Source organism: Trachurus japonicus, chromosome 5 (assembly GCF_045865225.1).
Source record: "Trachurus japonicus isolate A0001 chromosome 5, Traja_1.0".
NCBI classification, from domain to species: domain Eukaryota; kingdom Metazoa; phylum Chordata; class Actinopteri; order Carangiformes; family Carangidae; genus Trachurus; species Trachurus japonicus.
In genome coordinates this window covers 7,649,822-7,676,159 of record NC_140911.1, presented here as the reverse complement: position 1 = coordinate 7,676,159, position 26,338 = coordinate 7,649,822, and the positions used below count along the sequence as shown (strand labels likewise).

Sequence of the window (26,338 nt, the reverse complement as noted above, 5' to 3'; positions counted from 1 at the left end):
TAGCCACAAAGATGAAGTGGGCTCCAACCTGTCATGTCTCGCTGCTCCTTCTGCTTGTTGTTAACCTAACAGGTGAGAATCAATCCCTACAAAGGCAAACTGCAGTATCTGCATTTAAAAAAAAAAAAAAAAAAATTTGACCGATCAAAAGTGTGGCATGTTCTCTTCAATCTGGTAGAATTTGATATTGGTACTGCTAAAATTTTCAGAGTTATTGGGCTTTTTATTTTGCTGCCCATCCAAAAAAGCACTGTGAAACCAAGGCAAAGTGCAGTATCTGCAGCTAATACCAAGGCAAAGTGCAGTATCTGCCATAAAACGGCCAAAAGTGGTCACAAAATATGCCATAAAACGGTCAAAATTGATCAGAAAGACAAACTACAAAATTACATTTAATTCAGTCCACCTTTATCTATTCAAGTATAGACTTGAAAAACACAAAAAGCTGTTTTTCTCAGTTTACAGATACTGCACTTTGCCTTTGTGGGGCAGCAATGGCATCTGTGAATACAGTTATATATATACACTACTGTATACTGCAATTAAAAGCTAAAGTTATGTTTTAAGGTTATTTTCTGTGTCTATCTACATCTTTTAAGGTGTTTACGGGACAAGAATCATCGGGGGTGTCGAGGTGGAGCCCTACTCCATCGCCTATCAAGCCTCCCTCCGGTTCATGACCCACCACTTCTGCGGAGGCACCCTCATCCACCCTCAGTGGGTGGCGTCTGCTGCCCACTGCTGGAGGCCGTGAGTTACTGCCATTTCTTTTTTTATATACATGTGGTGGCACTTGCACTCTGGGGCCCACATTTGAATCTCAAATATTAGAACAATTGATAAAGAAGAAGTAATGGATGATCAGATCAGCGGTTGGTGAACTTGCACCCAATGAACCTTGACCTCTGACCCCTCTGTGTGCTGTGTGTTTGTAGGAGTCACATGATGAAAGTGGTCCTGAGTGAACACAGTATCATGGAGGTGGAGGGTCATGAGCAGATTTTCAACGTGTCCATGGTGATCAGGCACTTCCAGTACCAACCCTGGACGTTTGACAATGACATCATGCTGCTCAAGGTGAGAGGTGGTGGAGATATTAATTAATTATTAATTCAGTTTATTTGATAGGGACAATGCAGGTTAACATAGTGAGATTATAGCTAATGCTAGTTTCCAACTCCTGTCCCTAGTTAGGCTTTTAGTAGAAAAAAGAAGGTAAGAAGAAAGACATCAAAGTTACATAACAACATTATAATATGTACAATACTTCTAAAATCATACCAAGTCATGACACATTAAAAATGCATACAGTTCTGATTTTGTTTCAGCCAGATTTTAACCTTTGTATTAAAAATTCTAATGTCTCGGGTTAGTTTTATTTCGGTCGGTAGTGAATTCCACATCTGGGAACCCTTTATAGAAAAGGCTGATTGCCCAAAGGAGGTCTTCTTACGGCGTGAGATTTTACAGTTGCCACTTGCCGTACCCCTGGTGATCCTTCCTATCACTATTTTGTCTTCTAAAACGACTGCATAGCACATCTGGAGCCAAGTTCTGCAAACACTTAAAAACCAGTTTGACAGAAGAAAATTTTAAGAAATTGTCAAAACTAAGCAAATTATTCTGCTTCTGCTTCAAGATGTGACAGTGATGCCACTTTATTATTCATCACAGACTTTTCTACATGATGTTTGGTCTGTTTTATTCTACATTCAATTTATACAATATAGAAAACAGACTGTAGGCCAATGATGAAGTTATCAGTCAGTCATGTTTTTGCTTATTTTCATAAAGTTGAAAAAAGACAGTTATTATAAAAACAATGGTCATAATCAAAGCAGTAGAGCTCAATGTATCATCCTGACTTTTAGTCATTATATGTATCTCCATGACCCTACATTACATTTCTAATAATGCAACTCACTCTTATCTTGTATGGAAATTTTGGGCACCGCACCCACACATACACACACACACACACACTCAGTCCTCACGATAAAGTGGTAAAAAACGATAGCCTTTATGACTCTGTGTCCACAGAACTTTATCATTTATTTATTTATGATTACTCCCAATAAAAACACTTTGATTAAGAACAGACGCCTCCTGAAGCGTTGTTAACAGTTGCTGTTGCCAAGTGCACCCATATGACCTGAACAATCACACACACACACACACAATGACTGACTCATTATTTGTCAAACAAATTAAAATTTGTTTGGTCATGATTTTTGTTTTAAGAGACACAGTTCCTCTCACGCAACTGAAGATATGTGCTTTCGTTTTTCTATTCTAGGTAACACTTTACAATAAGGGTCCCTTAATTAATGTTAGTTAGTACATTATTAAGCATTAATATATGAACTAATGTGTTAATTAATGCTGAGTAATGCATACATAATGATAACTAATTACATTATTCAACTTTTGATTTATTAACTAACTTTGAGTAGTAAACATTAATTAACTGCTTACTAATAGGCTACATTAATGAATGTGTTTCCTAACCCTAAGTAATACATAATAATGATTGTTAATATATCTGTAAACAGTGTTGCTTAATAATGTACCAAATAACGTTAATTAAGGGACCCTTATTGCAAAGTGTTGAATCCAATTTGTTCGATTCTATTCTATTCATCTCTATAGACGAGACTGAAACTGATTCAAATGAGTTAATTTTCAATCTGAAGAATCTGGAACAACTCTACTATTTTTACCATCACACTCATTGTTTTCTGACCTTCCTGTTACTTCACCACATGGCTCTGTCACATTTCTCTTGTGCTCACACGACCTCACATCTGCAAACTTTTTGCGCAGTTACACCTCATCAAATTTAACTAGATTATATAATGCACAATTAATAACTTTTGGAAACAATTAATTCTTAACAATTAATTACTTTTTTGTTATAGGCTACCATATCATCTCAATAAACAGATAAACTTAGAGCAGTTAAGCACAGTGGGATCGGCCCCCTTACTGACACATGCAACCGCCTACGTGACACAACTTTTGCCAGTTTCGCAGAATTGGTTAGGACATGATTCCGGTAAATCCAGGCGTTGCCAAATGCGGCTGATATCACCTGCCAACTTAGATTGCGCTTCCTTATTCCAGTCCTCTTGTGTCCACACAGCTTCTCTTGTACTTTCCACAATACTTTCACTTCACTATTTTACCAAATCTTTTATTCTTTATCCATCTCGTTGCCCTTATTCATGTATTTTCTTTGATTCACATACTTAATAAACAACCAAGCAATCAACATATGACTCTACCTCTTAACATTAAATCATATTGGTGGCATAATCAGAAAAGTATAAACTAGTAGCTACAGATCTCAGGTAACTTAATTGGAGGTAATGCTGCATTATAAGTACAAAAATTAATAGAAATCCACTAGAAGGTTCAAGTTACTTTACTGGCAACAAGACGAGATGTTTTTTATTCTTTGTTTTCAAAGATATTCACATTGTTCATTTTCTGTGACACGATGAACGTCTCAGTTTGACCTCAGTAGGAAAACTTTTTATATTGTGGATGTAGGAGATTTTAGAAGTGCATCCCAACAACTTAAACACAGATGATCTTGTTTGAAACACATTCACATCATCCAGCCTCTTTAGAAACTTTTTTTTTTTTTGCCACCTTCAGTATCTGCAGATTCTGTCGACTGCCTGAAACTGTCTGAATGACTGCTCTTGTTTTGTTTTTCTGCGGCTCAGTTGGACCGGCCTGCTCTCATCAACGCCAGGGTCCAGCCGGCCCCGTTGCCAGATCCGGACTCACCCCCGTTGACTGACCTTGCCCGGTGCACAGTCAGCGGCTGGGGCGTGACGTGGCTCAACAGCTACACACTGTCCCCCGAACTCAGGTCTGTGACTGTGGACATCTTCTCCAACTGCTGGTACTACTACTACTTCAGGATCACAGACAACATGGTCTGTGCCGGCTCACACTATGGTGGGAAAGACTCCTGTCAGGTGGGTGTCTGTGTGTGTGTGTGTGTGTGGGTGTCTGTGTGCCTGTATGTGTGTGTGTGTGTGTGTGTGTGTGTGTGTGTGTATTCTTGTACATACTACATTGTGAGGACCGGAAAGAGTTTTTAACCAACAGAGTGAGAACATTTTTGGGAAGTGAGGACATTTTGGCCGATCCTCACTTTTTCCAAGGGCTGTTTGAGGGTTAAGACTTTAGGTTATAATGAGGTTTAAGTTAGGTTAAGAGGTTAAGTTTAGGCATTTGTTTTGGATGGTTAAGGTTAGGGTAAGGGGCTGGGGAATACATTATGTCAATGAGTGTCCTCACAAAGATAGCATTACAAGGATGTGTGTGTGTGTGTGTGTGTGTGTGTGTGTGTGTGTGTGTGTGTGTGAGAGAGAGAGAGAGAGAGAGAGAGAGAGAGAGAGAGAGAGAGAGAGAGAGAGAGAGAGAGAGAGAGAGAGAGAGAGAGAGAGAGATCCTCATAGTCATCCTTATACTTAAAATGAAACTTAAAATGACAATGACGTAAAGTTGAAAATAAGTCAGTGTCTTACTTTGAGATTCTTGGGTTATATGTAAAGATTATCATTATTATCATTTTTATTATTACGTATTATTATTATTATCATCATTACTAAACTATTATTTTATACTATTCAAACTGAATTGATTTTTCTAGGTCACACAACTGTAAATGCAACACGTGGATATCTATCATATCATAAAGCTGCCAAACATGGTGTAACAGTATAGAAATCTTATATTATAAAATACAATAGATCATAATGCATATTAATAATGATAATTAAGGCCCTAGAAAGCCCATTGAAAAGCTGCTACCGATTCACTTCTAGGCTAAGGTGGCATTGGTGCAATAGCCTGTATATTTTATAAAATGCACACTTTTCTTGTATTTTTGTACTTTCTTTTATTTTTGTACTATTTATATTGTATGATTTGTGATATGGACCTGTGTCTGAAATAAAGCTTATATTTATTATTATAAATGTTGATCTATAGTCACATGCTTCTAACCAATTTTGACTCATTTAAATTCTGACAAACACACACCTGCGGCTAGCCATTAAGCTCTACTGGGGCACAACTCAGTCTAAACTGACTTTGCTTATTCTTCAAGTATTGAAGTGTACGCCCTACAGTATATGACTTGATATAACCATGGAGTTTCTTTTCTAAGGGGAAACAAGACAAGAAACTTTAAGAAACAAGTTGAATTGGTTTCTACAATGGGAGATACAGTGATGAGAATGAGGAACAATAATTTGTTTACATTTTCATATTATTACTGTTAATGAGACCTGAGTTTCTCTCCTCGTGATCCAGTGTGATATGAAAATGTTTTCATCTGTTAAGCCTTTGTGCTGCAGAACTCTAACAAAAGTTACACACATTATCTTTTACTTCTCCATCCCCAGGGCGACTCGGGAGGACCTCTGGTCTGTGATGGTAAATTTGAGGGTATTGTGTCGTGGGGCATCGGCTGTGCCTATGCTTACTTCCCCGGCGTCTACACCAAGGTCAGAAACTACCAGGGATGGATCAACTGGATCATCCAGAACAGCTAATGAGGCTCTTCATTCAGTAACAAGCTCGTTTTAAGGACTCTGCTGTGAGGAGGGTTTGATTGGATGCTGCAATGGACACAATGGACTTTTATTGCTGTATGTTATACAGTGCTTTGATGTCAATATGAATATTTTTACTGAAAAAATAAAAACTAAATGTCTGTGACATACATAGATTTAAAAAGAGTTCTTCTAATTCAGGGAACATCACCTGAGAGGGAGGACTCTGGGTAATATAAAAGAATAAACACATTTTTACACATACTGTATGGATGATGCACTTTGTACTTTATAGATTCTTTATTGTGTTGTTAGTGTTTTCTGCAGTGATGTCATTCATCAGGAAACAGCTGTTTAAAACCTGCATAGCAGTTAAATAGAAAGTGAAACTGTTTTAGATTCAGGAAGGAATGAACACTTTGGTGCAGAGCTCGAATGATGGGGACAGGCACACCTCAATTTTACTATCTGACTGCTCACAAAAATCAGCATGTCTAATTGTAACAACACAGCCGACCTCGTGGCCTCGTGACAAGTGTGTTGACATCCCAGACAGCGATTGGCTGTGGCTGCACTCTCTCTCTCTCTCTCTCTCTCTCTCTCTCTCCCTTCCCTCCGTAGTCCGTCCCGTTCACATTTAAAGCTGAGCAACAACAGACTCTGCCCCAAAACAAACGGCAGCAGCACAAACTCACAGAGTGACAATGGCCAACTTGACCAACGACCAAGTCAAAGAGCTGATCAAACAGGCTCATGAAGCCAAGACCGAGGCCTACTGTCCGTACAGTAAATTCAGAGTGGGGGCTGCTCTCCTGACCACCGACAACAAGTACTTTAAAGGTAATGTACCTGTCAAACTTGGCCTTACTGGATCACAGTGAGTATTTGATACACAAGACGGGTTAAAAATGAACATGTGCTTTTTCTTTTTAACACGTTTCATTCAAATGTGTATGTTAAAAGTCTGTTAAAATCTGCACTGCTGCAGTACTGTGACCCAATGCTATAACTTTTGTTATTTGAACAAAAACACAAGGTTACAGCCAAAAACACAACTCTAATTTAGACAATATAGACAGTGCAACAACTAAGATAATACAAATAATACAAATAACAATAATAATAGTCAGTACTGTGCAGCTTGTGTGTGAGTCTTGAGTGTTGATTTTGGTATTTCTTCCCCTCTCGTTAAAAGGAAGGACTGCATTTACATCTGCATTAGCTACAGTACATTATAATTTGTATTTTCTTTGGTTTAAAATCAAATAAAGATTATACATGATAATACACCAAACATTAAAAAAGTGAATACACTCTAATTACTTCAAAAGTTTAATATATATGCTGTACATATCAAATATTTTTGCATTTTTAAATCCTGCATCAACTAGTGTTGCACTTCGCCTCAATCAATCTTTCCCTCATCGATGTGGCTTTGTGGGTTAGTAGCAGCTGTATTACCTACACTCCTGATGATATGACAAGTAAAAAGTAGAAAGATGTGTTGGTATGGACTAAATGTTGACAACAGAGGAACGGGAGTTGTCTTTCAAATGTTTTGCCAAAACTCGTTTTTTAAATGAGGCCTGGTGCAACCAAGTTGAAATGCCTCAAGGCAAATTCCTGTTGAAACAGATGTGATGTGTACTTAACTGTCAATTAAAAGAGTCTGCAGAGTCGGCAGACTTTAAGTTTCGTTTGCCAAATCTATTGACCTGTGCGACATTAATGAAAGAGATTAATCTTTATTAGTTTTAAGAGGTATGACGATAATGAATGAACGAATGACCACAGCAGGTCAAACTGCACCCACACAATTAAATAAACATTAAAAAAGGAGATTAATTTCAACTTCTTTTAAGTTCAACTTCACTTCTTATAGATGGACAAAAGTGTAAATAAAATTCATAATTTTAGGTCTAATTCTTCCATGCATTAATATTTGAAGGTGCAGACTTAAGAGAAAAGGGATAATATGGTAGGATGAGTCATTTCTGCCTGATTCAGAAAACTTCAGAATTTAAAAGCCGCAGAAATAAACACTAAACTAACTAAAAACAACAGAAAGATTTAACCCTAACAGTGCTCAGTCACACTTGGGAGTTGGGGCAGAATCTTATTTTGGTTTCGTTTCGTTTTATCTTGTTTCCAAATCAAACTCATAAAAGTAGTTAATGATTATCTAACATTAAGGTCAAATGACTCGTCTCATCATTAAATTCTCATCATCCAGTCTTTTATGATAACCTCAGCTGATAAACTGAACTCATGTTTCTCTATAGTGATGTTGTATATGTTTAATTATATATGGGATGTTGAATTGTTGTCAACACCACTGACCTGCCCCGGCCCGTGCTGCTGGACTGTGCAAAGCTAAAGTAACTCACGTGGCTGTGGGAGCAAAGACTCACTGAGTAACTATTTGACTAGTGCAGGGGAAGTAAAAACAGGCGGCGCTTTTTTAATGGCAAACTGCCCCTTGTCTTTTTGGCAAGTAACCTCAAGTTGGTGGCAACATTTGTGTTTCCTGCAGGTTGCAATGTGGAGAACGCCTGCTACAACCTGGGCCTGTGTGCTGAGAGGACGGCCATGGTGAAGGCCGTGTCAGAGGGATACAAGTCCTTCAAGGCCATTGCTATTGCCAGGTATTTTTTGCATCTTTACGGACTGTTTTTTATTTTATTTTAATTTGAACATGCTCCTCCTCCATCATTTCCTCATTCCCACACATGACTCAGCTGGTGAGCCAATAAACAAAAGAGTCTGTCAAAAGCACATGGGCACAACATGGGCAAAAGAGACGTTACAAGAACATTGATACGTCTCATGATCACGCAGTTGTTTGGTTTCTCAGCTACATTTTTTACACATTTCTCTTTGCAGCGACATGAAGGAAGAGTTCATCTCCCCATGCGGCGGCTGCAGGCAGTTCATGAGAGAGGTAACAGCTCTTCTTGATCTAATGCATTTTGAAGGAGCATTTAGTTTCCAGTCAGTGATGTTGTGCATTCTCAAGCTCTTAGGACAGTGTTGTTTCCTTTTTTTTTAAAGAACATCTGGCAATATCTCCTCCTACTGGCTGCTGCTACTATAGAGGTGGACAAAAGACCAAAAATGTGGCCTTGTTTTGTATTTTAAGATGCTATCTATACCTTAAATAAATCAAAAAGTCAGTATTGACAGTTACTACTCCATTGACAGACCACAAGCTGTCATTTCATTTTACCTCAGCCTAGAACCAATGCACTGAAGAATACAGTCTTATTTAATGCCATATCATATTTGAACAGACTTCCTTATTGTGTAATTGTTATTAAAAATAAATCAAGATTGACAAAAGCTGCAATACACAGAGAAATTGTGTTTTTACCTGCTTCTGGTCAAATTTTCTTAAAGTTTTTTTCATTTATTGTATTGATTTCACATCTTTATCTTTATTGATATTGTATATCTTTTGTATTCAAACGTAATTGCTTGATTATTTCGCTGTATAAAGTTGCTTGTCTTGTTATGTCTTTTAAATGGATCCCTGGAAGAATAGTCACACAAATAAACAAATAAAACCACAACTTCCTGTTCTTTCCTGTACAGTTTGGGACACAGTGGCCCGCATACCTGACGAAACCAGACGGCACGTTCGAGATAATGACCGTGGACCAGCTGCTGCCGCGCTCCTTCGGCCCAGATGCCCTGTCCCAGAAGAGAGCGTAGCCCTGGAGAACTTCAGTACAAAAAAAAACAACAACAAAAACACATGCATGTTACTTCTTGGAACCGATGTGACATGTTTTGTGTTGATGAGCATGCTGGGAATGTGTATGTGCTTAGCAATATTGTGAATGTTTACTCCTCTATTATGGGTTAAGGGTATGGGTGCCCACTGTAAACACACGTGCGTCATATTTAAATTGACTGTAGACTGCAGCCAGACACTTCAGCCAGATATAATGGGTCCATTTTCATACATCAAGATATTGAATGCTGTGTTGTTATAGATAAAAAATATTTATTAGTTTTGAGAAGCACGAGGGAAATCACATAAATATCAAACTCATCCACGCCTTTAAATAAACTATTACAACTGGATAGGGACAAAAATCAAGTTCAAACACACACACAAAAGAAGAAATATTTTTGTGTAAATATTAATTTATGAGCAGCAAATTATTCAATTACAGAGCAAAAAGAGGACACAGAGGAGGGGGGATGGGTGAAACGTTTTAAATTGCCAGTGCAAATTCACTTTAACATTTATTAGTGATCGTAGGTCTACTTCATGCATGAACATTTACAGTGTTTTGAGCACACAGACTTAAAAATGGGGAAAGGAATAATATAACATGGTAGGATTTAGAGTTTCTCCCTGATTCACACAACTGGCAAAAAAAAAACACTTAAAAAAACAAGTGAAACCGCCTCCTAATAATCTATAAGGACAAAAAAAAGGCAGATTTCATCATTCTCAGTACTGTATGACGCATCTTCAATGTTAAATCTCTAACCTAAACAGCAGCGACACATGGCGACCTGGTCTGAGCAGAAAAAAAACATCAGGATGAACTCTATGTGTAAATTTAAGTGGTGTTTAGTGAATAAAAATGATTATTTCTGTTAACTAAATATGTGAGTTTCTGTTTTTTTTCTGAATTTTTTACCTGGAATCATCATAAAGGTCAAGTCAGATCTCTAACAGCAAAGAAGTTCACAAAAACTAATTATTCATCTATAGACTCAGTGCAGCAGACTCAGTTTTCCAGACTTTATTCGGACAAAGCTGCTGCTGTGTGCACATCTGATCACTTAACAGCAGACGAACGCAGTGTGTCAGAGGTCAAACCCATGACAGAGGGTTCAAAAAAGGTTACGATCAGGCTTGAAGGACATTTTAGAGGCTTAAGATAGATCTAAGCAAAAAACGAAAGAAAAAAAGAAAAAATTGCACTTATCCCTGCTGCGTAACTTCAGCTCATAGATGTACAGACACAAAAGTAAAGGAGAAGAGCTAACAACATGGTCACACACATTCAGACTCATTTCAGACATTTCTCATCTATTCTGTGAAAGATGTTCTCCTGCCATCTCTGTACAGAAGACGTGACGTGGTGCCCTACAGCTCAGTTCGCCTTTGCGTCGACATGCGTTGATCTATTGTCTTTAATATGCACATGAGAGAGAGTGCGTTTTTTTTGTTATTGTTTTTTTAAAGGCTTTGCTCGTCTTGCGCACTACTCTAAGCTGCTGGTTTCAAAAAGCTCCAAACTGTAATAGATGAAAGAGGACATTGTGTAAACCAGGTTGCATCTGTTCAGTGCAGCAACTTAACTCAGCGAAGAACTGAAATCATAACTTGAAAACTGCAAGGCTCTGCAGGTTTCGTTTTTCCCAAAGAATTTAAAGGGATAGTTCACCCAAAATTCAAATTTCACTAATTATCTACTCACCCTCATGTCAACTAAGAGCTGTGAGAATTTTCAGAGTCCTCCGTGCCTTCTCTGAGTTACGGGGGGGGGGTCCACACAGCAGTATTTGTCCATATAATGGTTGTGAATGGATACCAACTTTCTTCGTCCAAAAAGACACACCAAAAGACATCCAAATACCTCCATACTGCTCGTCTGTAATGTCCCTCTTGTATTGAAGCCCCAACATGAGAAATTGTTCAGAAAAAAAATTAAATAAGTCTATATTTTAAGCTTGTTTGTAGCGGAAGCTCCCAGTGTCTCGGTTCACTGCTCTTCCTGTGTCCGTGCAAATCTTGCGTGATTTGCACTGACCGGTGGAACAATTTCTCATGTCGGGGATTCAATACAAGAGGGACATTACAGACAAGCAGTATGGAGGTATTTGGATGTATTTTAGTGTGTCTTTTTGGACGAAGAAAGCTGGTATCCATTCACAACCATTATATGGACAAATACTGCTGCGCGGACCCCCCCATAACTCAGAGAAATTCTCACAGCACTTAGTCGACATGAGGGTGAGTAGATAATGAGTGAAATTTGAATTTTGGGTGAACTATCCCTTTAATCAGGAGGTAAAAGACCAGTGAAGTGTAATTCGCTACAATTCGTACCAATCTTACTTTGACCTCAGCTGCCTGTGGGCGGGGTGTGAGCCGTCTCATCGAGAGACGGCCACGCGGGGACCTGTAATCTGGGCAGCGTTCCCTCCATCAGCCGCTCCATCCACAGTCCCAGCCGGTCCAGCTTGTGGTGGACCTCGATGCTGGTGGCCCGGCCCGAGCCCCTCTTGGAGCCGCTCCCGTCCTCCCGGGAGTGGGAGCGGGACCGCGAGTGGGAGCTGGACCGGGACCTGGAGCGGGACTTTCTCCTGCTGTCGGAGGAGGAGGAGGAGGAGAACGACGAGGAGGCCTCGGACGCGGAGTCGTTGGGGTCGTCCCCCGTGAAGACGGGTCTGAAGAGGCAGAAGTACTTCTTGTGGCCGTTGAGAGCCAGGACGTGTCCCGCGTAGTCCGAGGACTCCTCGTCCTCGTCGGAGTGGACCCGGTTCTCCGCGGAGTCGGAGGCCGAGCGAAGGAGCGACGGCATCCAGTGGCGGTGCTTATCGACGTTGAGGAAAGAGAAGTGGAGGGTCTGAGTCCTGTAGAGGCACAGAGTCGTTGTTAAAGGGATAGTTCAACATTTTGGCAAATTGAATGAATGAATGTATTTTTATTTTGGAACATGTATAAAAAAATATATGTAACTATTTACAAAATAAAGAAAAAAATAAAATAAAATAAAAAATAAAAATAGAGCCAAGACATAACAAAACACAGCATATTGTTCGAAAAAGGAGTAGGAAGAAGTAAAAAACTTTTTAATTTCCCACCCCTTTTTAACTATTCTTCAGTTTGTAACTACTACATAATACATAATACCTATATAAATATATACCATATATATATATATATATATATATATATATATATATATATATATATATATATATATATACACACACATAATAATTATCTCAATCCTAAATAATATAATACACCTATATAAATATATACCCTAAATACACATCATAAATATCTGTATAAATATATAATTCCAAATATAAAAATATACTACATACATATCCTTATAAATATAAATATATATATACATATATATCCCCAAAATTAAATATATACCATATATGCCCTATACTAAGTTAGTTACAATATAACGATCAACACTATTCTATTTATCGATTTATCCCTCATCATCCTCCGTTAACACACTTCCTCTTCCCTATACTTGTTTAGAAAAAAATTCTTAGACCTTTTTTTTAACAGATTTATAAATTGGCCCATTGCCATAATCCCTATTCAGTCAGGACCACTTTTGTCAAAATAATCTTTATTTACTTGCACAAGTTTTATTTGGTGGTATGATACTGTTCTGGGACCCCCTGCTCTTCCCTGAGGCAGGAAGAGCACCTTCCTGCCCTTCATGAGCCATCATGAACGGCATAAGCAGGGAGCGCAGCAGCAAAGAAAACCCGGACAGAGCAGAGCAACCAACATGAATACAATGACAGGAGGAGCTAGGCTGGAGGTGGGTTGTGAAAGTGCCAGCAGAGGAAGCAGGAAGGAGGCTTGGGCGAGAGCAGTTTAAATACCCCGCTCTGAATGCAATTTCCCAATAGGGAGCGGACACGCAGAGTCAGCTGAGCCATCAGCTGATCTGCACCGGTGATGACAGCTATGCTGTTAGAGCTTGATGTCGTGGCCTGCCAGAACTAATGCAGCTACGCTCGATTAGTTTCCTAGAAAACAACTCTGTCTCGTATTATCTCATAGCGTGGTGAATGTGCAGGTCACAACTTGTCCACCAGAGCGTTTTGGAGTTGTTGGATTGTGTATTTCATGAGTTTGATGAGGGAAACCAAGAAATCCCATTAGCCTCTGTAGTGTAGCTCTGAGCAGCTCCTGGCTCTGCTCCACTGTTCTAAAAATAGCTTGCACCGACAATTAAAGGTAACAAACCTACTGCTATGACTATAAAGTCATAGCAGTAGGTTTGGTAAAAAAGCTCCAAACTGTAATAGTGCTACAGTTTACAGCTTTAAAGGTAACAAACCTTTAATTGTATTATGGCAATGGGCCAATTTACCAAAACGTTGAACCATTCCTTTGGCGATGAAAACTAGCTTTTTTAGCTAACTCGGGTGCATTTACAGTAAATAGATCTGACTGTCATGATTACAGCTTTATGATCATGTTTACTGTACATACAAAATTGCAGGGAGTGGCAGGACACGAGACCATCTGACATGCACGAATAATTAAACAATAAAATAATGCAACTCAAAGTGAAACTTACCCAGAGAAAGAGAAAACCTCCTTTGCAAATTTCCTGAGCAAGGCATTCTTGGAGGCATTGGTGAGCACCAGAACAACGTTGATGTGACCGGGCATCAGCTTGACCAGGTTACTGGTGTACGTGATGTCCGTCAGCTCCGTCACCTCCACAAAGTCCTTCTTAGGAGGACGGCTGCGAGGAGACAATGACAAAGACAGACAGATGTTGAGTTCACAGGCAGGCGAGGAAAAGTGGGAATTACATTGCTGTGGATTTTGTTCTGTTACGGTTGTTGCGAGAGGAGCGAATATTACATTTACATTCACATCTTACACATGGTCATTTAGATGCTGTGCTACAGTTAAAGGGATAGTTCAACATTTTGACAAATTGGCCCATTGGAACGAGACAGAGTTGTTTTAGAGGTAAATTCATGCAAAACCGCTGATGCACGTTCCCGTCGGGAGCAGTTTTTCAGCAAGCAGTCTAAAATTGAAGGGATAAAACTATAGGGATTATAAGGATATAGGGAAAACTATAGGGATTATGGCAATGGGCCAATTTGCCAAAATGTTGAACTATCCCTTTAAGCGCTACTGCTATTCAAAATAAATTTGTTTTGTTTTAAACAGGTTAGGGTTTTGCTGTGAGAGGAAAAGATGCAGGGCAGATTTTAAAATACTAGGCAGCGTGAGTTTAATGTCAATATCAACAATTTTTCTGAACATGTAATAGCAGTTGGGTGGAAAATAATGTTCCAACTAGCGCACGTTTTACTGCCCTAGTCTGACAAAGTGACAGATTCTGGAAATTGGCCACGTTGCACACTGACAGTGAGTTTATTGCTTGGCTCAGACCGAAAGTTGGATGAGGCATCAACCAGTTGTAGATTAACAGGGACAAACTTACTACTCAACTGTCTCTGTTAAATTGTTCACACATTTCTTCATCTCTTTTCTTTTTACTCTGTCATTTTTGTCTGGGTAAAAATATATAAATTCATCAACACCCCATCAGAATTGACAAAAAGATTTTAAAGGGACAACGAGGAGTTTTGGAAAAGCGAAGCGTTTTCACACTACCTTTATGAGCCTCCGCGCGCACCGTAAAATTCTTTTGACCGGCGCAAGACGGACTCATGTTTTCATTCATCAAGAATTAAAGTCAGAGGTTCAAAGAGGTTCAGATACCACCTTAGTTCCGACCATAAACGGCGATTCAGCTACGTTATTCTCATGACTCGTTGCGAAACTGAAAGTAAAGAAACGCTGGTCGGCTCGACCAGCATCTCCGCCACCACTAATAATAACAAAATAACGATAGAGACAGAACGATTTATTTATCGAAAATGGGCCCATTAACAAGTGTGTGTAGCGGAGATTCATCCACTTTTTTATAACCGATTAGAAACTCCTCGTTGTCCCTTTAAGAAAGTGCTTAAATTACTGAATACTAAACCACAAAGTCTCCACTGTCCTGCCATTTGGATACACAGTTGCTAAGCAGCAAGAAAACTTTAAAACAAGCCTCTTCCAGAGTCTGTGAGTAGAGGATGTTGTCATGGATCTGCTTTGTCTGTATTCTGTGTCCACCTTGTGTTTGCTCAATGTCACTACATCACCTCGACGTGTTTGCTCTGTTTGATGCATCGCTCTCCGTTTGTGGCTGCTCTCTTGGCTTTGGTTTCCGGGGTTTGTTCTCCCCTGGCTCACTGGAAAAAAAAAAGATCGGAGAAAAGAAATCATCAGTATGGAGACTAACACCTCAGGATGGTGCTCGGGCAACACCAACCAGCAACTGGAGCCAAAACCAGGAATAAAACAAATGACAAACACGTTATTAAACAGATTTCTTTTTTCTTTTTTTCCTATTCAGTATCATTAGGTATAAATAAAACACATCTTTTAGACTAATCCGCGGCTCCCACCTGAAGGCCTGGATGATGACGGTGCCGAAGAGGATGAAGAGAGCCGAGAAGATCAGCGACAGGATGGGCATCATCTCCCGCCTCGAGAAGAAACAAATTATTATTGAAATAAGTAGGAGAAAACACACGACAGATATTTCTGCCTCCATTTGGCCAATTTAGCCCTAATGACTCGTTATGTTTCTGAGGAGATGCGTGAAGGGACGCAGTGAAGGAAGGTGTGACAGCATCTGGATGCAGGAGTATGATTCAGCTTCTGATATCAGTAATAAAATATCAGTGAAAAGTGCAACACACAGTCTTTGTTTCCATTTTTGTTTTGCTCTGAACGCTGCAGAGCGAGTGTTGTCTTACCAGTTTGAATAGAGAAGGTCATCATATACTTGAAGGATGTAATCATAGGCGGCATTCATCCACTGAATGATAAAAATCTGACCAGATCAGAAGCAGAAGAGAAAAAAATGGTCACAACAAGATTAATCTGTGCATGTGTGTGTGTTGCATGTGTGTGCTGGGACTTACAGGGGCCATCTCGTTGTTCAGCTCCGGCAGCGTGGCGTCTGAGCTCAGATACGTCGGGTCCTTCTGGAGCAGCTCCAGTTGTTCGTGGAGGCGGTACTTGTCTTCTTCGCTGCCGTTCCAGCCGCCGCTCACAGAGCGATACAGGACCTTCCCCGCCTGGCTCCGCCTCTCCAGGATCACCACCTGTCAGCAGAGTTAAAGGGATAGTTCAACATTTTGGCAAATTGGCAGTAGCAGTAGGTTCGTTACCTTTATTTGTCGGTGCAAGCTATTTATAGAACGGTGGAGAGGAGCTGCTAGCTGCTCAGAGCTACGCTACGGAGGCTCATGGGATTTCTTGGTTTCCCTCATCAAACTCATCAAATACACAATCCAACAACTCCAAAACGCTTTCGTAGACAAGTTGTGACCTGCAAATTCACCACGCTATGAGATGATAGCGAAACGTTACCAGACGGAGTTTAGAGGTAAATTCATGCAAAACCGCTGATGCGCGTTGCCTTCAGGGACAGTTTTTCAGCAAGCAGTCTCAGTATTTACCTCGAAAACGTCTCCGTTTCATAACATTCCATTATTATCTCACAGCGTGGTGAATGTGCAGGTTACAACTTGTCCACCAGAGCGTTGTTGTTGTTGGATTGTGTATTTGATGAGTTTGATGAGGGAAACCAAGAAATCCCAATAGCCTCTGTAGCGTAGCTCTGAGCAGCTCGCGGCTCTGTTCCACCGTTCTATAAATAGCTTGCACCGACAATTAAAGGTAACGAACCTACTCCTATGACTATAGCGATTATGGCAATGGGCCAATTTGCCAAAATGTTGAACTATCCCTTTAAGAGCAACACTCATTGCATACTATATTAAGACAAGATCACAATGCAGCCTCATAATACTAATTAGTTGTAATTTAAAATGTTTATATTTTGCCAGTGTCCACCCAGCTTCTATGTTTTACCCATTTGTGAACAAGAAGTAAGTGGAGTTCATTTAAATTACAACAATATAATTAATTTTACTTTGACCTAATTTATCCTCCTTGATATATCTATTATATCAAATTATGTTTTATTTTTTTTTAAAAAGGGGGTGAAGTGTACTACTGGTATTATCCTTGTTACCATTACTGCAATGGTCTTAGTAATAGTGTGGATTATTAAACTAATATTAGTAACATTGCTGAGGAAATCACAGCAGAAATGTGTTAAAAAGGAATAAAGGTCAAAGATGTAATATGCCCATTTTTGTCTTTGCATCTACTTTAATGTTTTAAATAACCTTCGGGAAAACAAAAAGTCAAACTGTGGGTATAAACAAACTGCAAAGTTGGTGTTCAGTGTAGCTATGCATATAAAGTCATATGTCTAAATTTAGTTATCGACACAAAAATGGGAACATCTCGTCTCACAAAGTCTTTCATTATGTTTAAAGGATGAGGTTTGTTATTATTATTCATTTATTTTTTCAATCTTTATTTTATTTTTCTTCCCCCCAATACTGTTATTATAACCAAAGTCACTATTATTATCCACCAAGTCTCTTTTTCATCATTCTTATGATCACCATTTATAGAATATATTATAACTGACTTACACACACACACCCCTAATTTCACATTTTATGTCAATGTAAGTCATCAATGCATGTTCACTGTATTGTCCGTTGTGTTTTTTCCGCAAAAAAAATAAAAAAAAATAAAAATAAAGGATGAGGTTTGTTTTACTGTGCAGATATGAAACAGAGGCTGTTCTCTGTGTGTTTCTGACACCGACCTGAGGTGAGAGTGCAGCCTGGTTGTGCAGCAGGGCCTGGCAGAGCGGCTGCTGGAGACGCTGATACACGTACGCAAAGCGCAGCACCTCCTTTTTGTTGGCCGTGGCAAAGTCCAGGAAAGCCTTGTTGCCTGGAACGAAGGCCGGGTCCTCGCCAGTGATCAGCAGCACACAGTACCTGTAAAACCATCCACTCACGTCAGTACAGACAGCTCTTGCCTTCTGAATGTAATATTTTTTACTGTAGGTGAATGATCTTACTTCCTCCGTCGGTGGAACTGCTTGACGGGACACAGCTCGTCAAAAAGCTGCTGGTTGACGAGCCGTGGCACCTGCAGGAACTTGTTGTTGGACACAAACTCATCCATGATCTGTCTCTTCATCCCTCTGGCCTGAGACAGAGAGCGAAAGAAATGGTTAAAAGGATGTGAATGGCGTTAAAGGAATAGTTCACCAAAAAATGAAATTCAGTCATTAGTGACTCATCCTCATGCTGATGAATACTGCAGAGTAGTTTTTATTCCTCAAAGTGCATCTGGAGACCTGGGAGGCCGATTCATAGTCCAACAAAAACTTTATATGAGAGTAATACTGTAGGGCCCGACACATAAACATCCATAATACTACACAAAAACCATTTAACATTCCTCTACACTGCTCATCCACTGCAATCCAGGTGTCCTGAAGGGATATAGTCCAGAGTTTACTCGAAACAACATCATTCAGGACATTTGGATTGCCGTGGACGAGCAGTGCGGAGGAACATTTCAAGGTTTTTGTGTAGTTTTATGGACCTGTTTGTGTCAGGCACGATGCACGCGCTCTCGTGTTCAATACAGGACTGTTTAGGCTGTAAAAATGTCCTAAATGACGTTGTTTCGAGTAAACTCTGGACTATATCCCTTCAGGACACTTGGATTGCAGTGGACGAGCAGTGTGGAGGAATATTAAATGGTTTTTGTGTAGTTTTATGGACGTTTTTGTGTTGGGCCCTATTACTCTCATAAAGTTTTTCGTTGGACTACGAACCGGCCTCCCGGGTCTCCAGATGCACTTTGAGGAATAAAAAACTACTGGAGTATTCATCAGCATGAGGGTGAGTCACTAATGACTGAATTTCATTTTCTGGTGAAGAAAATGTTTAGAACATGGTTGGTTGTGCAATGTGCAAAAACTGATGGAGCAGTGGTGTCGGGTGCAGACGGTACCTGGATGATGTCAACAGGCTTCTCTGTGTCCTCCTTGAACAGCAGCATGGTGGGGGCGTACGTGTTGATGTTGAACTGCCGCAGCAGCCGAGTGCAGCTCGTGTCGCCCTGATCCACGAAGCCGAAACGGATGTAGTCTCTGTAGGCAAACGCTGTTAACTGGAAAAAGGAGAGTGGAGAAGATAACAGCACTTATAATGAACACAGTGGAGCAAAGGACAGAACAGGATGTGAAGACAAACTGAGATCTGTTTTTAAATCAGATAACTGAGATATCGTATTGGTCGAAGCTGTGATGTCATGCCGGGCGCTCTCTGGCCTCTGGTGCTCTGTCTTACATCGTCGGTGCATTTGATGATGATGTTAAAGAGGAACTATGCAGGATTTGTAGCTTAACTATGTCAATGTGAGCACTAAAAGCGGTTGACTATTATAACAGATTTTTTATTATTTCACTTATGCAGAACATCAACTAAATGCCAGTTTTTCAATGAGAAAAATGTAACCAAACGGACAGCTTCAGCATTTAGTGAATTTTATTTAATGTTTCAATTCAAACATGGTACAGTCGTTTCAAATGCTTTTCAAGAGGCACCCTGTCAAGTTTAATTACTGCACAGATATAACTCAAATACTGTAGATACAGCACAGTAATGTATGGCTTACTGTGGTTAAAATTATAAATATGCAGTTGCCTTTAATGTTGTTGTGCAGTTTAGTAAAAAACAGTAGGCCTACTATGTCCGCAGTGCAAATTGGTAACGCAGCTGTGGCTTGGTGGTGAGTCACTTATTTCTTTTTTTTTATAACATAAAACGCACAAACGTTAGCTAGCAGCAGAAGCAGACCTGCTTTGTAAACAAATGCACATGGCCAGGAAGAGTGTCGGCAAAACAGCGGAAAAGCGACCAGACCTACATAGTTTCTCTTTAAAGGGGGTATAACAGTGGAGGAGTTATCAAATAATTAGCGAAAAGAAGAATGATGCGGAGCAGAAGCAGCTGCTCAGACAGATGCCTCTGTAGCTGCTGTCAGGGTTGAATTTATCTGCTCTCTTGTGTATTAGAGCAAACAGCTCCTCAGCGCTAAATCTTTGAACATTAAGCAGCTTGAAGAAGCAGACTGGACAGTTTCACACAATAATATTTAATCTAATTAGTGTGTGTAAACACAATACTTACTTTGTAGAGCAGGGGAATCACAGGGACTTGGTCAAACAAGAGGACGCTGGGCTTATTCTCCACTTGCCAGTTATCCAGAAAACTCAGGTAGTTGTTATCATTGATCTGGAGAAACAGTGGAAATGGAAATTCTTGCTAAATTACATAACAGTCTCCTGAAAGCCAGTAGTTTGTATCATGAGCTCTAACTATGTATAAATGTATAATAACTACCGTAGTAGGGTTGTATTCTCAATGAATGAATGAATCTGATTCATTCACTATAAGCATCCTGAACACAGCACTTTTAACCTTTTTACACGCACCTTTTATCCACATATTTATTATTATGTTTTAATACACTATGTGTTTTTATGTATTTTATTTGAGTGTTCGTGATGTGTGTTGTTTTTCTCTCCATTGTCATGTATTTTCCCTTTGCTGCTGCTTCTGACATTTTAAATTTCCCCTTGGGGATTAATAAAATATTCTATCTATCTATCTATCTATCTATCTATCTATCTATCTATCTATCTATCTATCTATCTATCTATCTATCTATCTATCTATCTATCTATCTATCTATCTATCTATCTATCTATCTATCTATCTATCTATCTATCTATGACAATCAGCGTTAAAACTAATTTCCTACCACTCATTCATGTAAAAAATATTCTCTATAGCTTGATTGGGCTTGATTGGGTTGATAAAAAGTCACAGTACTGTAGTGGTGCATGTGTGTGAGCTGCAGTTACCTTCTCCACCAGTTTGTGGGGCAGCAGGTCGTCGATGAACTGTCGCAGGTGTTCCCGCACCACCGCCTGATGGAAGAAGGTCACCCTGCCGTTGAGCAGCGCGATGATGGAGGGAGCGCGGTGAGCTCCCAGCTGGTTGGCCAGACGACGCTCATAACCCAGATCCACCACACCGATGCCCACACCTGGTGTGAAGGAACAAACAGAAACAGACCGGTATTATTGTACCAGATACAACGCAGCTAAACACGAGTTCTCTTGCAACACAAATACACCTGAATGAAATGTATTTTACAACGTGCCAGTGATTTTGGACAAAAACGCCTGCACATATGAGTTTATAATGACCTGAAAGAAAAACACAGACACAGATTCCATCACTGTACTTTGATTTAAACCCCCCACCCTGGATACTTTTAAATCTCGCTTAAAAACTAATTTTTACTCCTTGGCTAGTAATACAGCACGAGAGTTGTGTGGTCTCTGTTTGTCTTTTATTGTATTTTTTATATTTCTCAGTGTTTTATCTGATTTTATGTTTTTCTTATTGCTTTTATATGCTATTAATTTACTGTATTTTACATTTTTAACTTTCTTTAGTTTACTGTTTTTGTATCTGTTGTGCAGCACTTGGGTAACCTTGTTGTTTTTAAAATGTGCTATACAAATAGAGTGGATTGGATTGACACTTGCTATTTTGATGAAGAGCACTGATTACACTATATATATTTTACAAATAGTCAAATTAATATTATATACACTAAGTGTTAGAAACACAGAGGTTGCTCAGAATGACCGAAGGAGAAGTATTACCCTGCTCTGCACCATCAGCTCAACAGGGCTTTTATAGCATCTGTAATGAAAAATTAATGTCAAATATATGTGGTATCAAGCTCGTTTAGGGGTTCTGCCCCTGAATGGAGGAAGTGTGGTATATGAAGAAATCAAATTAAATGGTATATGGTTTTATGTACTGAACAGATTTTGTGCTCCATTCAGTTAAAATCTTGTAACTTCCATGTTTATCCATAGTGAAAACAAACCCTGGCTTGTCCTGAGGGGCACTGGGCACTGGGCTTTGTATTGGAAAGAATCTGGAGATACGATACACATCCCGAAGGGGGTTTGGCTATTTTTAGAAAAGAACACACGAAGTTACATGCACAAACAAACACAGTTTTTCTTATGCATTCATACTCAGAACAGTAGGAACTGTAGTCGTTTTTGACACCTGCCTTAAAGGGATACTTCACCCAAAATCGATAATTCACCAACTTTCTACTCACCCTTATGGCAAGGAAGGGTTTGGAGAACTTTCGAGGTTATCAAAACGCTTTTGGAGTGCCAGGGGGGGTTCAGCTGGCAACAGATTTTCATATAATGGCGAGTTCACTTTTGAATCGTCCAAAACACGCACTATGAAACATCCAGATACCTCCATACTGCTCGTCTGTACTGACCCAGGTGTCCTGAAGTTCTCGGAAAAAATGTATGTGATCTCTGTTTTTACCCTTGTTGTAGCAGTAGCTCCCAGTGGCTGTGTTGATGTTTGTGCGCATGCATGAGATTTGCTGCGAGATGTTCGTTCGTCGTTGTAAACCATTGGATGTATGATGTAAAAACACAGAAGAACATCGCGCAGCAAATCTCGTGCAGCCACTGGGAGCTACTGCTACCACAAGGATAAAAACAGAGATCACATTCATTTTTTCCGAACAACTTTTTAATGTGGCGGCTCCTGACTCTTGGGTCAGTACAGACGAGCAGTATGGAGGTATCTGGATGTTTCATAGTGTGTGTTTTGGACCATTCAAAAGTGAGCACAATCCGCCACCATTATATGAAAATCCGTTGCCAGCCGGACCCCCCTGGAACTCCTAAAGCGTTTTGATAACTCCGGAAGTTCTCCAAACCCTTCTTTGGCATGACGGTGAGTAGAAAATTGGTGAATTATTGATTTTGGGTGAAGTATCCCTTTAATATGTACTCAACTGTGTGTACAGGAAGAATCAGATACACATCAAAAAATGAAATATGGAAAACAGGTTCAAATTCAGTCTGATATCGCTTCAAATAGACTTCGACATTTGTTTTTCGTGCAATCTGAACAAAAGAAATTCCCATCAGTCGGATGCTCAAATACAACAGAAAACCACTGTCACTCCCACAAGCTACTGACAAAACATTGATAGAGCGCGTCGTAGAATCAATACAGAACCACATCATAAAATATTTGCAATATTGCTATATTTTCCTCACACCGCTAGAGAGGGGAGCACTAACACTAACTCCACAGTACTTTAAATGCATCTCTGGTGTCAGCCAACTGTTACATCTGGCTGAATCTCTCTCTCTGTGCCAGGAAGCCAAGAGGAGCAAATAAACCCTAATGAATAATTAAGGAGATGGCCAGCAGCTCTTTCTAAAGCATCTTAACACCCAAATCACATTTGTCCTAATGGCCCCGCAGCTGAGCGAGCAGCATCAGCCTCGTGTTATCATTATTACGCCTTTTAGGAAAACCAACCTCAGTCCCGAGGGTGCATTTGAGGGTGGAGGTGGTGATGGAGACTGGCGCACTGCAAAAAATCAAATATCTTACCAAGAATATTTGTCTTATTTTTAGCCAAAATGTCATTTCTAGTCAAAACAAATCTCATTATACTTAAAATAAGACTCATCTCATTAAAAAGCAGCTTGTTTTTAGACACTTTTTCCTTCTTTCAAGCATATTTTCTCTTAAAATAATCTGATAGTGGAGCAAGTTTTTCTTCCTTACTACAAGCACAAAAAACTTGCTCTCACTGGCAGATTTTTCTACTTATTGCAAGTGAAAATGTGTTTGAAACAAGTGAAAATTATCTTAAAAACAAGTTAATTTTTAGGTGAGGAGTCTTATTTTAAGTGGAAAGGGATTGTTTTGACTAGAAATGGGACATTTTGACAAGAAATAAGACAAATATTCTTGGAAAGATTTTTTGCAGTGAGAGGCAGCAGAACTTACCCAGCGGCTCCAGCTCCTGCACCGTCTCCTTCCACACGGGCTCGATGTGGATGCACGCAAAGCACCACTCAGAGGTCACTTTGATCAGGTACGGCCTCTTGTGGCTGTCTGGAAGAACATCGCTGTTAAACTGTGCGTGGTGAAGCAGGTACTTGCTGTCTGCAAAGTCCCTGGACCTGGAGGGAGAGACAGACAGAAGCGAGACAGGGAGTTCTTTTTTTAGACTTCTAGCCTTCAGGGTGTTGTCAGCACATCATGACCTGAGAGAAAAGTTGTCTACTGTGTTCACTTATTCTGAATCCAAGTACAAATCCTTCCATCCTTCTATAAAACAGCTAATCAAACTCAACCAATTTGGACTTTTTAAGCTTGTAGATTCAAGAAATACTTAAAAATATCCCTCTAAGGTTATTATAGTTCATTGGGATGTCTTTAAATTGCTCCATTTTACAGTGGTTCAAAATGCAGACAATAAGTAAATCCAGCATATTATTATATTTGCCATTGCTTGACTGAATTATTGATTTAAAGGGTCTTTGCGACAGGAATCACTCGGCTTTATGGTTTAACGTTACCCTACAAACCTGACCAATCACTACTTCATGGTTCCTACATTACAGGTTTTCATTATCATCATTATAATATCCATGATTATCAATTTAAAAAAAGCAAGCATCAGTGACAACCACCCGAGTGATAAACGACTCTAAGTTGAATATGCTGTACCTGGGGAAATGGAAAAAGGACTCGTCAAAGTAGAAGCTGCTGTGGAAGCTACGGAAACCGTGATGCTGGGACTGGCCGAACGGCTGGTTTTCATCCATCTGTCCGTAACGGTCAAAGTTGGACCTACGCTCTTCATTGGACAAAATCTGGGAGACACAGAAAAGAGAGGATACAGAAAGTGAAAGTGAGTGAGTTAAATTAGTGAATGAATGAATGGGTGAGTGCTTGGAGGTGACAGCTGGTGGAGCTGGAAGTTTAATGGGATAATGTGAGTGATGCAAGGCAAGGCAAGGCAATTTTATTTGTATAACCCTGTTTTTACAAACAGTTTGTCTCAAAGGGCTTCACATGACATCATAAAACATCCTCTGTCCTTAGACCCTCAGATCGACTGAGGAAAAACTCTATGGAAAACCCTTTTAACAGGGAAAAATCGGAGGAACCTCAGGGTGAGCAACACAGGACGGACAGACGTGTTTACAGACAAGAAAACAGTTTATACAGACAAGAAAACAGTTTATAATGCAATGATGCATTTGCACCCACCTCATAAGACTTAGAGACCTTGATGAACATGTCCTCAGCTTTAGGGTCCTTATTCTTGTCTGGATGCCTACAAAAAAACATGATGACATCATATTTAACTGCAAGTTAGAATAACATTAATTGTTGTCATGTTCATTTTGGAGCAGATTATTATGAGCTGAATGACAACAAGCACCAGTTTCGGTGTCAGATGGATGTACAAAACACACACAGGGCTGAGCTGCTCCAGTTAAAGATGTGATGATGGTGCTGTCAATCAAATCAATCAATCGATCGATCGATCACTCACCACTCTCTGGCTAGGTTCTTGTACGCCCGTTTGATTTCTGCTTGGCTCGCGCTCCTGCTAACACCCAGGATTTTATACGGGTCATAGTCAGACGCCGATTTCACCGACTGCACACACAAAACTAGCAGAAAGATGGCGAGAAACACCGGGCATGTCCCTGGATGTGGGCTGCTGCTGCTGCTTCTCCTCCTCCTGGCCGTCATCTCTCGCCGCTGTCCTCGTCAAACGTCCAAACGTCAGTGAGTGAACTAGCAACCGAGCTCTGCCCGGGGAGCTAACGTTAACGCTTCAAAGCTAACGACTCTGCAACGGACGAAATTTAACATGCTAAGCGGTTTTTCTTTTACATTATCGGCTCTGCTAAACTTCCTGAACGTTACGTTTTGACTATAGACGACATGCTAGAAATTTCACTACGATGAGGCCATTTTTCCCCCAAGCTAACGCTGCTGCTGGACCAAACAGACTCGGAAACCGTCACTGTCATTCCCGCAATGGAACACCAAACTTCCGGTTTGGAATTTCAAAATAAAACCCTCGATAGATAGATAGATAGATAGAT

General features: G+C 39.9%; 3 protein-coding genes across 4 annotated transcripts; 2 read left to right on the top strand and 1 right to left on the bottom strand.

Annotated features, from left to right (window-relative positions):
- LOC146986991 (serine protease 1-like) lies at positions 1-5,706 on the top strand. The gene is made up of 5 exons (XM_085775911.1): positions 1-72; positions 600-750; positions 936-1,077; positions 3,732-3,989; positions 5,427-5,706. The coding sequence occupies exons 1-5, from the start codon at positions 12-14 to the stop codon at positions 5,574-5,576; spliced, it is 762 nt and encodes a 253-aa protein (XP_085632037.1). The 5' UTR covers positions 1-11; the 3' UTR covers positions 5,577-5,706.
- A 537-nt stretch (positions 5,707-6,243) lies between these two features.
- On the top strand, positions 6,244-10,196 carry cdab (cytidine deaminase b). Its single transcript, XM_085775913.1, has 4 exons — positions 6,244-6,416; positions 8,110-8,221; positions 8,460-8,517; positions 9,168-10,196. The coding sequence occupies exons 1-4, from the start codon at positions 6,281-6,283 to the stop codon at positions 9,285-9,287; spliced, it is 426 nt and encodes a 141-aa protein (XP_085632039.1). The 5' UTR covers positions 6,244-6,280; the 3' UTR covers positions 9,288-10,196.
- Positions 10,197-10,321: 125 nt separating this feature from the next.
- Positions 10,322-26,275, bottom strand: LOC146986989 (dnaJ homolog subfamily C member 16-like). 2 transcript variants are annotated; one of them, XM_085775905.1, is made up of 16 exons: positions 25,777-26,275; positions 25,488-25,554; positions 24,942-25,087; positions 24,216-24,391; positions 21,212-21,396; positions 20,475-20,579; positions 19,294-19,452; positions 18,347-18,477; positions 18,086-18,263; positions 16,317-16,499; positions 16,149-16,225; positions 15,795-15,875; positions 15,489-15,578; positions 13,889-14,059; positions 11,650-12,176; positions 10,322-10,835 (listed from the first exon to the last, which is right to left on the bottom strand). In XM_085775905.1, the coding sequence occupies exons 1-15, from the start codon at positions 25,977-25,979 to the stop codon at positions 11,666-11,668; spliced, it is 2,463 nt and encodes an 820-aa protein (XP_085632031.1). In that variant the 5' UTR covers positions 25,980-26,275; the 3' UTR covers positions 10,322-10,835; positions 11,650-11,665. The 2 variants fall into 2 exon arrangements, with proteins under 2 accessions (XP_085632031.1, XP_085632030.1); XM_085775904.1 differs by having other exon boundaries at positions 10,322-12,176.
- Between the last annotated feature and the right edge of the window lie 63 nt (positions 26,276-26,338).